General features: G+C 45.3%; 1 protein-coding gene across 1 annotated transcript; it reads right to left on the bottom strand.

Annotated features, from left to right (window-relative positions):
• Nucleotides 1-7,011: 7,011 nt before the first annotated feature.
• On the bottom strand, nucleotides 7,012-8,316 carry RTL8C (retrotransposon Gag like 8C). The gene has a single exon (XM_070044728.1). It carries the CDS (start codon nucleotides 8,226-8,228, stop codon nucleotides 7,887-7,889), a length of 342 nt encoding a protein of 113 aa, XP_069900829.1. The 5' UTR covers nucleotides 8,229-8,316; the 3' UTR covers nucleotides 7,012-7,886.
• Between the last annotated feature and the right edge of the window lie 5,884 nt (nucleotides 8,317-14,200).

Genomic DNA, 14,200 nt, shown 5'->3' on the forward strand with positions numbered 1-14,200 from the left:
TCTTCCTCCTACCAGAATGGTTCTGTTAGGGATTGTTCCTTTGTCTACACCAGTTGTATCATCCCAAGTCCTTTTTCGTGATACAAATGTCTAGGAGAGGGTTAATGGTTTGCAAGAATTAATCATGAACATTTTTGAAAGATTCCATAAAGGGAGAGAAGAAATGGCATTTGTAAGTAGAGAAGAGAGGCTATTTTTCATTAGCATCTCAGTTCAGGCTGCTATTATAAAATAGCACAGACTTGGTGGCTTAAACAGCAAAACATTTATTTCTCACGGTTCTAGAGGCTGGGAAGTCCAAACTCAAGGTGCTGGTATATCAGATGTCTTGTGAGGGCTCATTTCCTGGTTTGCAAGCAGCTGCCCTTTTGCTGCATCCTTACATGGTGGAGAGAGAGAAAGAGAGGGAGAGAGAGAAAGAAATCCTATCTCTTCCTCTTATAAGGACACTAATTCCATTTGGGCACTCCAACCTCATCAGCTCATCTAAGCCTTATAACTACCTCAAATGCCCTACTTTCAAACACCATCACCTTGGGGATTAGAGCTTCAACATATGGATTTGGAAGGAGGAACACAAGCATTCAGTTCATAGCAATTACTTTGCTATCTCACCCATTACAGTTGTCATTCATGGTTTGTTTCCATAACTTCCTTCTCAGCAATTTATTCTGTCCCCCACCATTAAGCCCCACCTCAGAAGTGAATATCAAAGGTGGGAGAAACATAAAGACTGATTAAAAAAAGAGGAATATAAATATAAGAGGAATGAGAGAGAAAATGCAATTAATCTTTTTTTTTTTGGTTGTGGTTATGGCCAATATTGACTTGAATTCTAAAAGTTAAGATAATATTACACAAATTTTGTGACACACATGTACAAAAAATTTCATATAGGAAATATAGACACAGAGGGGACAAAGTGGCCTTTGAGTAGTTTAATGTCTTGAGATCTTAGATTCTGGAGCAATCGTGGTAGAGAGAGCTCGTGTAATAAATAGTGTGCAAGTACAACTCTCACATTGTTACAACCATAATTCTTACACAGCTTGTTGATGAACACCTGTCAAAATTTTATGTAATGCATTAGTCAGGAAACCAGCAGAATGACAGAGCTAGTTTGAAAAATTATTTACAGATTGTGGGGAAAAGAATGCAGCAATAAGGTTGTTAATTTATGTACAAACCTGGTCGACATCCAGAAAAATATCCCTTCTTACTATATTTCTACAAACTAATTCCTAAATAAACAGTATTTTTTGCAATTTTTTTGCAATTTTTACCTTTATTTCATTTAGAGATTGTCTTTGAATTAGAGATGAAAGCTTATATCATAACAAAATGGCTGGAGATGTTTGAGCACTCTCTATGTTCCAGAACCTTACAGAAATATTCTTGTTTGATCTTCAACACTCTCGTGAAGTAAGCACTATTTATAGTTGAGGAAACTGAGGCTTAGCAAAGGCCATCTAATTTGCCCAAGGTCCTACAGCTAAAAAGTGGAGGAACTGGGACTCACCTTGAAGATTCCAGAAGCCCTGCACTCTTAACCGATATGCTGTCAGTCCTGGGACCATTTTTATTTTTAACAGCTTTATTGAGATATGTTTGTCATACCATAAAATTCACCCATTTAAAGTGTACCAGTCAACGGCTTTCAGTTTATTTACAGAGTTATGCAAAATGCTCAACATCACTAACCATCAGGGAAATGCAAATCAAAACCACAATGAAATGTCACCTCACACATGTTAGGATGGTTATTATCAAAAAGATAACAAGTGTTGGCGAGGATATAGAGAAAAGAAACCCCTGGTATGCTGTTGGTGGGAATGTAAAATGGTGCTGCCACTATGGAAAATAGTATGAAGGTACCCCCCAAAATTAAAGACAGAACTACCATATGATCCAGCAATTCCACTTCTGGGTATTTATCCAAAGGAACTGAAATCAAGATCTCGAAGAGAGACCTGCACCCCCATGTTCACTGCAGTATTATTCATAATAGCCAAGATATGGAAACAACCTAAACGTCCATCGATGAGTGAATGGATAAAGAAAATGTAGTATATACATACAATGGAATATTCTTCACCCTTAAAAAAGAAGGAAACAGGGCTTCCCTGGTGGCGCAGTGGTTGAGAGTCCGCCTGCCGATGCAGGGGACACGGGTTCGTGCCCCGGTCCGGGAAGATCCCACATGCCGCGGAGCGCCTGAGCCCGTGAGCCATGGCCGCTGAGCCTGCGCGTCCGGAGCCTGTGCTCCGCAACGGGAGAGGCCACAACAGTGAGAGGCCCGCGTACCGCAAAAAAAAAAAAAAAAAAAATAACGTCAATATCTAGTGTTGGTGAGGATGTGGAGGAACTGGAACTTTCACATCTTGCTGCTGGGAGTGTGGAAAAACCATTCTGGAAAACAGTTTGGCAGTTTCTTATAAAGTTAAATATACACCAGCCATATATCTTAGAAATTCCACTCGTGGGTATTCGTCCTAGAAATAAAAACATATGCCCAAGTAAAGACTTGCATAATTATTTTCATAAAAGCTTTATTCACAATAGCCTAAAAGTAGAAACTACCCACATTTTCATCAAACAGATTAATAAGTAAAACAAATTTGGTATATCCATACATTGGACTACTATTTAGCAATAATGAGGAATGAACTACTGATGCATGCTATAACATGGGTGAATATTAAAGCATTATGCTGAGGTGAAGGAAGCCAGACATAAAATGGTACATACTGTATCATTCCATTTATGTGAAGTCCTGGAATAGGAAAATCTAATCTACAGTGCTAGATTGCTTGGACTAGGGGTGTGACTGGTTACAAAGTGGTACAAGCAAACATTTTGAGGTGACAGAAATGTTCTATATCTGGATTGTGGTGGTGTTCACACACATATACATATGTACATACATATTTCCATACTGTGGTTTAAGGCCCAATATTGTGCACTCCCTTGACCTGGGGAAACCAGGAGGACCTCAAATGCCCTAGCCACAAGTTCCCCTCCCTACTCTGCTCCCACGGAGAGGGTCCCCCAGATAAACAACTCCTCTGATCACAGAGACCATGTGCAATTCTTGGTTATCCCTGAGTAGAGGGTTTCAGTTTAGCACCAGTGTGAGGAATTATTCAAACAAGCCAATCACATCCTCCCCAGGGAAAACAGGGGCACCGAATCCTCTTGATACTACAAAGCCTGCCTCGCATAGCCCCTGCTTGCTCACTCAGTTCCCAAGTGCAACCCCCCATGTAGCGTGCAGTGCCCTCCTCTGTTGAGCTGTGAGTATATGTGACCGATAAACTGTTATTGATCATGTCTGCCCAGTGTCAGGTGTCATGTGTTCAGCCATCCCCATAACCCTAGGTTAGGAATACCTCCCTCACCAATGGGGTGCATAGGAGGCAATTAAAACACACTCATACACCCACACACGTATACACACCCACAGGGGATACATTCCAAGACCTCCCAGTGGATGCCTGAAGCCACAGATAGTACTGAACCCTATATATACCATGTTTTACCCTATACATACATGCCTATGATAAAGTTTAATTTATAAATTAGGCACAGTAAGAGATTAACAATAACTAATAATAAAATAGAACAATTATATCAATACACAAGGATAAAAGTTATGTGAAGGTGGTTTCCTTCTCTCCCTTAAAATATCTTATTGTACTGTACTTACTGACCCTTATTTTTGTGATGACATGAGATGATAAAATGTTTACAGATGAGATGAAATGAGGTGAATGATGGAGGCATTGTGACGTAGTGTTAGGCTACCATTGACCTTCTGACAATACATCAGGAGGATCATCTGCTTTAGGTGATCCTGGATCACGAAGCCATGACAATGTGGATGGTTGGATGTCAGGAGCAGATGATGTAACGGTTGGGGATCCCAGGCGACAGGGGCAGGGTGGGGTGGGCGTGATGGTGATAGATTTCATCACTCTACTCAGCGGGGCACATAATTTAAAACTTATGAATTGTTTATTTTGGGGATTTTCCATTTAATATATTTGAACCACGGTTGACTGAGGGTAACCGAAACCACAGAAAGAGAAACGGAGGATAAGGGGGGATTCCTGTATATATGTATGTATTATTTCAAAATGCATTGAAATATATACTTAAAATGGGTGATTTTATTGCATGTAAATTGTAACTCAACCTACAGTTGATTTTTAAATCTGTAAAAAAGTGAGTTGAGTACCCGCAATTTAGTGAGAGTCATTCTATTTCAATATGGTGCTATACAGATGTTTGAGGACCTATGAGATGCCCATTAGAGAAACTACTAAAATAAACTTGGTGGCTCAGGAAGAACTTCTGAATGAAGTCAACAGATCCAGTGAGTAGGAATTGGTCTAGTGAAAGTTATGCGAAAGCAAAGAGGAGATACAAAATATTCCAGGCAAAGAACTCAAAAAGCTAGAGAGAGACTGGCCCATGTCAGATCCAGGAATGGTCCAATTACTAAGCCAGAAACTTGGTCCCATCCGAGATCTCTACCTCTCCCCATCCACGTTCCAACTAATCACCAAGTTCTAATGAATCTGAATGTCGCTTTTATCTGCCCATCCTCTTTGTCTTTAAGCCCTGGATAACTATCACCTACAAAATACTCGTTACTGGACTCGGCCAACATTCCATCTTCCCACAATCTATTTTCAACTTCAGCCCCAGAGTGAACATTAAAACACAAATCTAATCACATCGGTCCCCCATTCAATATCTTTCCATTGTTCCCCAGTGAATACAGAATAATTGATATATGCCTTAGTATGACATATGAGAATGTTCATGATGTAGCTTCTACCTTTGCTATCTTAACTCTTACCATGCCCTCTTCCTGACTTTTATATACTAAACACATTCTCTCATTCTTCTGAACTTCAGATAGAGGTGGCCCTCTTTCATGGGAATCAAGTCTCAACTCATTTACTACTTCCTCTATTGACATGGTCCCTGCCTCATCTATGGGAGATTTTTTTTTTTTTTTTTGGCTGTGCTGCATGGCTTGTGGGATCTTAGTTCCCTGACCAGAGACTGAACCCGGACCCTCGGCAGTAAAAGCGCGGAGTCCTAACCACTGGACCACTAGAGAATTCCCAAGGGCAGATTTAAATGTTCTTTTCTTATGCTCCAACTGTGTTATATACAAGCCCCAAGTTATCATCATGCCCTAAAAAATAATTTAAATTGTTGTTGTTTTTATAGTTACAGCAAGCCCCATTTATTGAGTGCTCAGATTGTTTTAAAAAATATTTTTGTTTCTGGAAAGCTTTCTTATGTTACATTTCATTTATTTATTTTATTTTTATTTATTTATTTATCTATTTGGTTGCACTGGGTCTTAGTTGCAGCAGGTGGGCTCCTTAGCTGCCTCTCACCAGCTCCTTAGTTGCGGCATGCAAACTCTTAGTAGCGGCATGCATGTGGGATCTAGTTCCTTGACCAGGGATGGAACCCAGGTCCCCTGCATTGGGAGCACGGAGTCTTATCCACTGTGCCACCGGGGAAGTCCCAGTGCTCAGATTTTATTATTGTTACTTAATTGAATTCTCATAAGGAACGCAGTATAAATGTATTATTTTACCCACTTTACATATGAGGAAATAATGGCTTAAGAAGGTTAAGAAATTTGCATAACGTCATACAGCTGGTGTGCCCAAGCACGGATTCAAGAACTTCTTAATTAAATCCAAATCTGAGATTCCATATATACATGTGGTTTTTCCACTACAGCCAAATGGACTCTGAATTCCTTGAAGACTTGGACCATAACTTTGCAATGATGTATTCATAGTTCATAGTACAGTGCCTGGGACACAGGAAGTACGTGATAAATGATTAGTGCCTGACTGCCAAATGAGAGAACCAGTCGTCTTTCATACCCACCCAGGAAGGCTGACTGCCAGGACCTTGAATTGGAACCTCATAATTAGCCTGCTTTCAATTATTTTAAGAACCTGTGAATCAAAAAAACTCCATTTCATTAAGCAATTCAGATTTTGCCTCTGACTTTAAGACTCTGACCTGTTACATACGAAATGCAAGTTAATGATGTTTCCACTATATCTGGTAATAAAAACATTCTGATACAAAATGAGGGTAATGTACCTCCAGCTCCACGTACAGCCCTACAAACCAGTGCACAAGTTTACCTGTTCAAATGAAGAGAGAGAGTCAATGAAGTGAAAAACCACTGTAGTGATTGATTCTTCATTGCCCTGTTCTGGAAAAATCACCCAAATTAGAAATGAGGCAGAGTCAACTGTCATCCTATAAGTCCATTTTTTAAATCTGACTCTACTAGGAAACTTAACCTTTCCCAGACATAGATGAAGTAGCAGCACGGGTGATTCAACGGGTTGGCATGAAGAGAAATGGTAAGGAGCAACAGTTTTTGCTTTTCTGCCCATTGAAGAAAGTTATAGTTTTATTGTCCTGCAGGCTCTCAACCTGCTTTCTACCTAGATTAACAAGAGCAGTTCTGCACTCCCTTCTCCACTTAACAATCAAGGCTCCATAAATGTAAATGCTTTTTCTGAACCACCTGTCATTGTGCTGGTTCTCTGAAAAATGGATTAAATAGAACTTTGACAGGTGTTCACCAACAAATGTGCAGGATTCATGATTTGTAGGAATCAGGTATTGTGCTTTCAAGCGGCTTTTTGGAAGCAAGGAACTCTCTCCCCAAAACCTCCTAGCTAATTTCTCCTTAACATCGCCTTGGCCAAAATCAGATCAAGATCCATTTCCGAAGGGGCACGGAACTGACTGGTTTGGAAGAGTCAGCATCCGGGACTGACTGATCACCAGTGGGGTCTCCATCACCAGGACCACCACAGGGCGATCTTTTCTGTTGGATAATGCGAGACTCAACATCAGCCACAGCACGGCAGGGGACATACCTCCTGAGCAAGTCATGGACCCCACACACGGGACCAGGGAGGGAGAGGTGCCATATTCATTGAGACTCAATTTCTTTTTGAACAGCGCCTGACATTTATTGAAAACAAGGAAAAGACGTTTGTCCAGGTAGTGTAGAAGAGCTGGGCAGAGTGCAGGGGTTACTGTGTGGAACAAAAGGCACACATCAGAGAGACAGCTGCACATTCAGAAGAGAACTGGATTCTGGGCGAAACGAACAGGTCCACAGGAGACAATGAGTGACTCGATTTGGCTGCCAGGCACCCCTGGGACCTGGCGGCCACCTGGCAGGAGCAGAAGATGTCTCTGGGAGGAGGGAGGGACTGGGTCCCGCCGAAGGTGACAGGCTGGCCAGCCCCTCCAGGGCGGTGGCGAGCTGTTGGAAGCACTGTCCAGAGGCTGTGCTCAGCTCAGACACCTCCCGGGCGAGTCCAGACCGCTGAAGGCTGCAGGCTGTCGGTGGGATGCGGTGGATGACGGTGGCGGTGGCGGCGGCAGCGCAGATCTCTGGGCACCTGTGTGCGGGCCTGGGAGTCTGGCAGAGGGCGGGCGGTTGGCAGCGGCCGGGCTGAGGGTGGTCTGTCCGGTGTGTAACAGGAGCCCGGCTTGCAGCTGGAGCGCACGACCGAGTCCAAGTCTGCAGGGGAGGGGCCGGGCTGGCCCGAGAGGGCAGCGGCCGCTCCAGAGCCAGGCCCGGCGGCGGCAGCAGCGGGAACCTGGAGCGCTATTCCTGGAACAAAGGCAAGCACTACGCGGGAGGGAACACGAGCGCGGGGGAGATCACGGCGACCCGAAGGCGAGGGAGGGGGGAGGCACGGCGGGAGGACGCCGCCTGTGGCGTTCTGGGCGGCGGCGACTGGCGCGGCGGACCCTCCCCCGGGCACCCTCCCCCGGGCACCCGCCCCCAGGCCCGAGGGGCTCCCGGCCTAGAAGTCCTCGTCCTCCACCCATCCAAAGACCCGCTTCATCTCGGCCAGGAAGCCCCGGTAATCGTTGAGGAGGGGGCTCTGCTTCCTGATGTAGGGGATCACCCACTGCAGGGCGGGCCCGGTCAGCCGGGTGATGAGGAACGTCACCTTCAGGGCATCGTTGGTGAACAGGGTCTCGTCCACTAGCATGTAGGCACCCGTCTGCACGATAAACTCCGGGAGCCGGTCGGTGTCGCCGTCAAACGTCTCGGGGAAGGGGATCGGGTTTCTCCACCGACGCGTCTGGGGCCGAATGGGCAGGGCCAGGAGGGCCTTGATCAGCTGCACTCGGCCGTCCATCGCGCCTCACTCGCTTCACTGGGTTCAGCCAGGCTACGCGGAGGTGGGCGAGGAGGCGTTGCGGGAAGTGCGTATGTGCGGAGGCGGGCCTGGTCCCGGGGTGGGCGGGGCCACGGGCAGTTCCCGTCGCAGTGGCGCTCCGCCCACATGGCCTGGCATTTGCTAGTGCGCAGGTGCGGCAAAAGGGCCAACCTAGGGCCAGAGAGGAGGGGGAAGGGGCGCCATGTTGGCGAAGGAGGCGGGCCTGCTGCACTACTGAGGAGGGAGAATCGGAACGAAAGAGGCGGGGCCCAGGGTTCTTTAGGCAGGTTGTCGGCAATGGGCCGGGACCAGTGGTGGATCCTCGGACATGGCTCTGTACTGTGAGGGAGGAGAGGAGAGGGTCCCTGTTCAGGGGGTTGAGTTGTCCTCCCACTTCATCTCTCCCACCCCTCTGTCTCAGCCCTAGCGTATCGTCTGCCTCTTCGTCTCCAGTTGCCGCTTGAATGCGGTTCTGTGAACACATTTTCCTGCTTATTCATGTATCTCTCAATCAGAGAAGTATTGCACCGCTGGCTATAGATTTCGTTGCCTTGCACCATAATGGAACCCCCCAAATATTAGCCAACGTAATCTAGAGCAGCATAGTCAAAGAATAGTGCACAATGATCAGGGAATGTAAAGGAGGCTTAAATGTTAAAAAATCTGTTAATTTGTTACAAAGCTTGCTGGAAATTCTCTGCCAGTTGCCCACTCTATAGGCATTTCACAACACTGCAGCTTGCTTTTTATGGCCAGCAGGAGATGGAAAGTGAGTCAGCTTGCAAGATGGAGTTGTGTATAATGTAACATAATCATAGAGGTGACATTTCATCACCTCTGCCATTTTCTATGTGTTAGAAGAAAGACACAGTCCCCACCCACACTCAATGGCATTATCAGAAGGTTGGGATTGTGAGTGCCACTCTAAAGTCTGCTGAAATACGGTTGTATGTTCCACGGTTTGGTGATTCATTAATCAGTTGAAGGGCATGTGGCATATTTAAAGTTTTTAGCAATCATAAATAAATCAGCTACAAACATTCAGATTTTGTGTGAGCATATATTTTCATTTCTGTAGGGAAAATGCCTAGAAGAAGGATTTCTACGTCATATTCAAACAAACAAACAAACGAACAACAATAACAAAAAAACTGTCACCAAACTAGGAATAGAAGGAAATTCCTCTATCTAATAAAAGGCATCTACAAAAACCTACAGATAACATACTTAAATGTGGAAGCCCGAATGCATTCCACCCTTAGATCAAGAAGACAAGCATGCCTACTCTCACCACTGCAATTCAATATTGTACTGGAGGTTCCAACCAGTGCAATAATGGAAGGAAAGAAAGAAAGAAAGAAAGGAAAGAAGGAAGGAAGGAAAAAAGGAAGGAAGGAAGGGAGGGAAGGAAGGAAGAAAGGAAGACAGAAAATAAAAGAAAGAGAGAGGGGCTTCCCTGGTGGCTCAGTGGTTAAGAATCCGCCTGCCAATACAAGGGACATAGGTTTGAGCCCTGGTCGAGGAAGATCCCACATGCTGCGGAGCAACTAAGCCCGTGCGCCACAACTACTGAGCCTGTGCTCTAGAGCCTGCAAGCCACGACTACTGAAGCCCACGCGCCTAGAGCCCGTGCTCTGCAACAAGAGAAGCCACCGCAATGAGAAGCCCGCGCACCACAACAAAGAGTCGCTCACCGCAACTAGAGAAAGCCTGCAGGCAGCAACAAAGACCTAACGCAGCCAAAAATAAATAAAATAAAATAAATTTTAAAATAAATAAATAAATAAAAGAGAGTGAAGACAGAATCAGAAGTCATCTAGATTGGCAGGAAAAGAAGGCAAACTCATTATTCAAAGATGACTTGTTCATATATATAGAAAACAGATTCTCTAGGATCTAGGATCAACAACAAAAAAGTAGAACTAAGAAGTGAATTTAGCATGTTTTCAGCACACAAGGTGAATACACAAAAATCAATTATGTTTCTAGTAACAAACAAGAGAGTTTTGTTTTGTTTTATTTATTTATTTATTTTTGGCTGTATCGGGTGTTAGTTGTGGCACGAGGGCTCTTCGTTGCACCCCGCAGGCTTCTCTCTAGTTGTGGCACGCAGGCTCCAGAGTGCATGGGCTCTGTAGTTGTGGCACGCAGGCTCAGTAATTGTGGTGCACAGCCTTAGTTGCCCCATGGCTTGTGGGATCTTAGTTCCCCAACCAGGGATCGAACCTGTGCCCCCTGGAGTGGGAGCACAGAGTCTTAACCACTGGGCTGCCAGGGAAGTCCCAGAAACTAAAAAAGTTTTTAAATACCATAAAAATGTGAAAAACTTAGAGTTAAATTTGACAAAAAATGTAAAAATACAGAACTTGTACACGGAAAAATACAGAACATTCCTGAGATAAATGACAGAAGATCTAAGTAATGGAGAGATATATGTCCATGGGTTGGAAAACAATTTTTTTTTTTTTTGCGATACACGGGCCTCGCACTGTTGTGGCCTCTCCCGTTGCGGAGCACAGGCTCCGGACGCGCAGGCTCAGCGGCCATGGCTCACGGGCCCAGCCTCTCCGCGCGGCATGTGAGATCTTCCCGGACCGGGGCTCGAACCTGTGTCCCCTGCATCGGCAGGCGGACTCTCAACCACTGCGCCACCAGGGAAGCCCGGAAAACAATATGTTTAAGATATCAATTCTCCCTAAATTGATCTATAGATTCAAAGTCTCAGGAAAAATTTTATTATGTAAAAAGTAACTGATTGTAAAACTCATATGGAAATGCAAAGGACACACAACGACTAAAACTAGTTTGAAATCAAACTAACTTGGAAGACTAATACTATTTGATTTCAAGACTTATTATAAAGCTACAGTAATTAAGACACTGTAATATTGCCATCAAGACAAATGGATGAATGGAACAGAACATGGAATCCAGAAATAGACCCACACATGTATGGAGCCGTAAATGCAAATCAGTGGAGAAAGGATAGTCCTTTCAACAATGATACAGGAACAATTAGATATGCATCTACAAAAAAATAAATTTCTATCAATACCTCATACCATACAAAAAAATTAACTCAAAATTGTTCATAGATCTAATGGTAAAATCTAAAATTATAAAACATCTAGAAGAAGACAGGAAAAAACCTGATCAACCTTAGATTAGGCAAAGATTTCTTACATATGACATGAAAATTATAATCCATAAAAGGAACATTAGGTACATAGGACTTCTTCAGATTAAAGTTTGTGTTCTTCAAAAAACACTATTAAGAGAATGAAAAGGCACAGGTTGGGGGGGGAATGTGAGTAAATCGCATATCTTTATAAGACTTGAATACAACTCAACAATAAAAGAGTAAACAACTCAACTAAAAATGAGCAAAATATTTGAAGAGACACTACACAAAAGAAAAAATGTATATATATGGCAAGTAAGCACACAAAAAATATGTTCAACATCATTAATAATTAGGAATTGCAAACTAAAACCACAGTGAGTTACCATTTCACATCTACTAGAATGGCTAAAGTAAAAACAAACCAAAACCAAAACCAAAACCAAACAAAACCTGACAATACTAAGTGTCATTGAGTTTGAAGAACAAATTAATTTCTCATACATTGCTGATGGGAATACAGAATAGTAGAGCCACTTTGGAAGACACTTTTGGTATCTTGTAAAATTCCTTCATGCAACTTTGCAGAATATAATTCCCACTCTCTTGAGATAACCACTATTCTGAACTCTATAAACATTTAGTTTTGTGTATTCTTGCCATTGATATAAAAAAGAATCATGTAAGCCTATACTGTTTTGTCACTAATCATAAGGGAAATGCAAATCAAAACCACAATGAGCTATGATTTCATGCTTGTCAGAATGGCTATCATCAGAAAGAACACAAATAAATGTTGGCAAGGATGTGGAGAAAAGGGAACCCTTATACACCCTTGGTGGAAATGTAAATTGGTGCAGCCACTGTGGAAAACAGAATGGAGGTTTCTCAAAAAACTAAAAATAGAACTACCATATGACCTAGCAATTCCACTCCTGGGTATATAACCGAAAAAAATGAAAACACTAATTCTAAAAGATACATGCACTCTAATGTTCATAGCAACATTGTTTACAATTGCCAAGTATGCAAACAACCTAAGTGTCCATCAACAGATGAATGGATTTAGAAGATGTGGTAGATATACAATGGAATACTACTGAGCCATAAAAACGAATGAAATTTTGCCATTTGAAGCAACACGGATGGACTTGGCAGGTATCATGCTAGGTGAAATGAGTCAGACAGAGAAAGACAAACACTATATGATGTCACTCATATGGGAATGGAAAAAATACAACCAACTGGTGACTATAACAAAAAAGAAGCAGACTCGCAGATATGGAGAACAAACTACTTGCTACCAGTAGAGAGAGGGAAGGGGGAAGGGCAATATGGGGGTCCAAGCTATTAGGTATGAAATCAGCTACAAGAATATACTGTACAACACAGGGAATATAGCCAATATTTTATAACAACGAGAAATGGAGTACAACCAATAAAAATTGTGAATCACTATATTATACACCTATAACTTATATAATACTATACTTCAGTGAAAAAATAAAATATGGTAATAGAAATAATTTGATATTAAACAGAAAAAAAGATTGAGTGTCTTGAGCTCCGCCCCTGGCTCCTGCCCTTCCCCGCGGCCCACCCAAAAAACTCTTGGTCCCGCCCCTCTGACTCGACCCACTAACTCCTCAAGAACCATTAGCTCCGTCCCCTCCTCCTGCACGGCGCCCCTCCCCCGTCCTCCCTGGAGCGAGGTACTCCCCCTTGTTGCACCTGCGCCCTAGCAAATGCCAGGCCATGTGGGCAGAGCGCCACTGCGACGGGAACTGCCCGTGGCCCCGCCCACCCCGGGACCAGGCCCGCCTCCGCACATACGCACTTCCCGCCACGCCTCCTCGCCCACCTCCGCGTAGCCTCGCTGAACGAAGCGAAGTGAGCAAGGCGCGATGGACGGCCGAGTGCAGCTGATCAAGGCCCTCCTGGCCCTGCCCATTCGGCCCCAGACGCGTCGGTGGAGAAACCCGATCCCCTTCCCCGAGACGTTTGACGGCGACACCGACCGGCTCCCGGAGTTTATCGTGCAGACGGGTGCCTACATGCTAGTGGACGAGACCCTGTTCACCAACGATGCCCTGAAGGTGACGTTCCTCATCACCCGGCTGACCGGGCCCGCCCTGCAGTGGGTGATCCCCTACATCAGGAAGCAGAGCCCCCTCCTCAACGATTACCGGGGCTTCCTGGCCGAGATGAAGCGGGTCTTTGGATGGGTGGAGGACGAGGACTTCTAGGCCGGGAGCCCCTCGGGCCTGGGGGCGGGTGCCCGGGGGAGGGTCCGCCGCGCCAGTCGCTGCCGCCCAGATCGCCACAGGCGGCGTCCTCCCGCCGCGCCTCCCCCCTCCCTCGCCTTCGGGTCGCCGTGATCTCCCCCGCGCTCGTGTCCCCTCCCGCGTAGTGCTTGCCTTTGTTCCAGGAATAGCGCTCCAGGTTCCCGCTGCTGCCGCCGCCGGGCCTGGCTCTGGAGCGGCCGCTGCCCTCTCGGGCCAGCCCGGCCCCTCCCCTGCAGACTTGGACTCGGTCGTGCGCTCCAGCTGCAAGCCGGGCTCCTGTTACACACCGGACAGACCACCCTCAGCCCGGCCGCTGCCAACCGCCCGCCCTCTGCCAGACTCCCAGGCCCGCACACAGGTGCCCAGAGATCTGCGCTGCCGCCGCCACCGCCACCGTCATCCACCGCATCCCACCGACAGCCTGCAGCCTTCAGCGGTCTGGACTCGCCCGGGAGGTGTCTGAGCTGAGCACAGCCTCTGGACAATGCTTCCAACAGCTCGCCACCGCCCTGGAGGGGCTGGCCAGCCTTTCACCTTCGGCGGGA

Source organism: Globicephala melas, chromosome X (assembly GCF_963455315.2).
Source record: "Globicephala melas chromosome X, mGloMel1.2, whole genome shotgun sequence".
Taxonomy (NCBI): domain Eukaryota; kingdom Metazoa; phylum Chordata; class Mammalia; order Artiodactyla; family Delphinidae; genus Globicephala; species Globicephala melas.

Coding starts and splice junctions, on each gene's coding strand:
- RTL8C (XM_070044728.1), bottom strand. CDS start 8,228: ATGGACGGCCGAGTGCAGCTGATCAAGGCCCTCCTGGCCCTGCCCATT.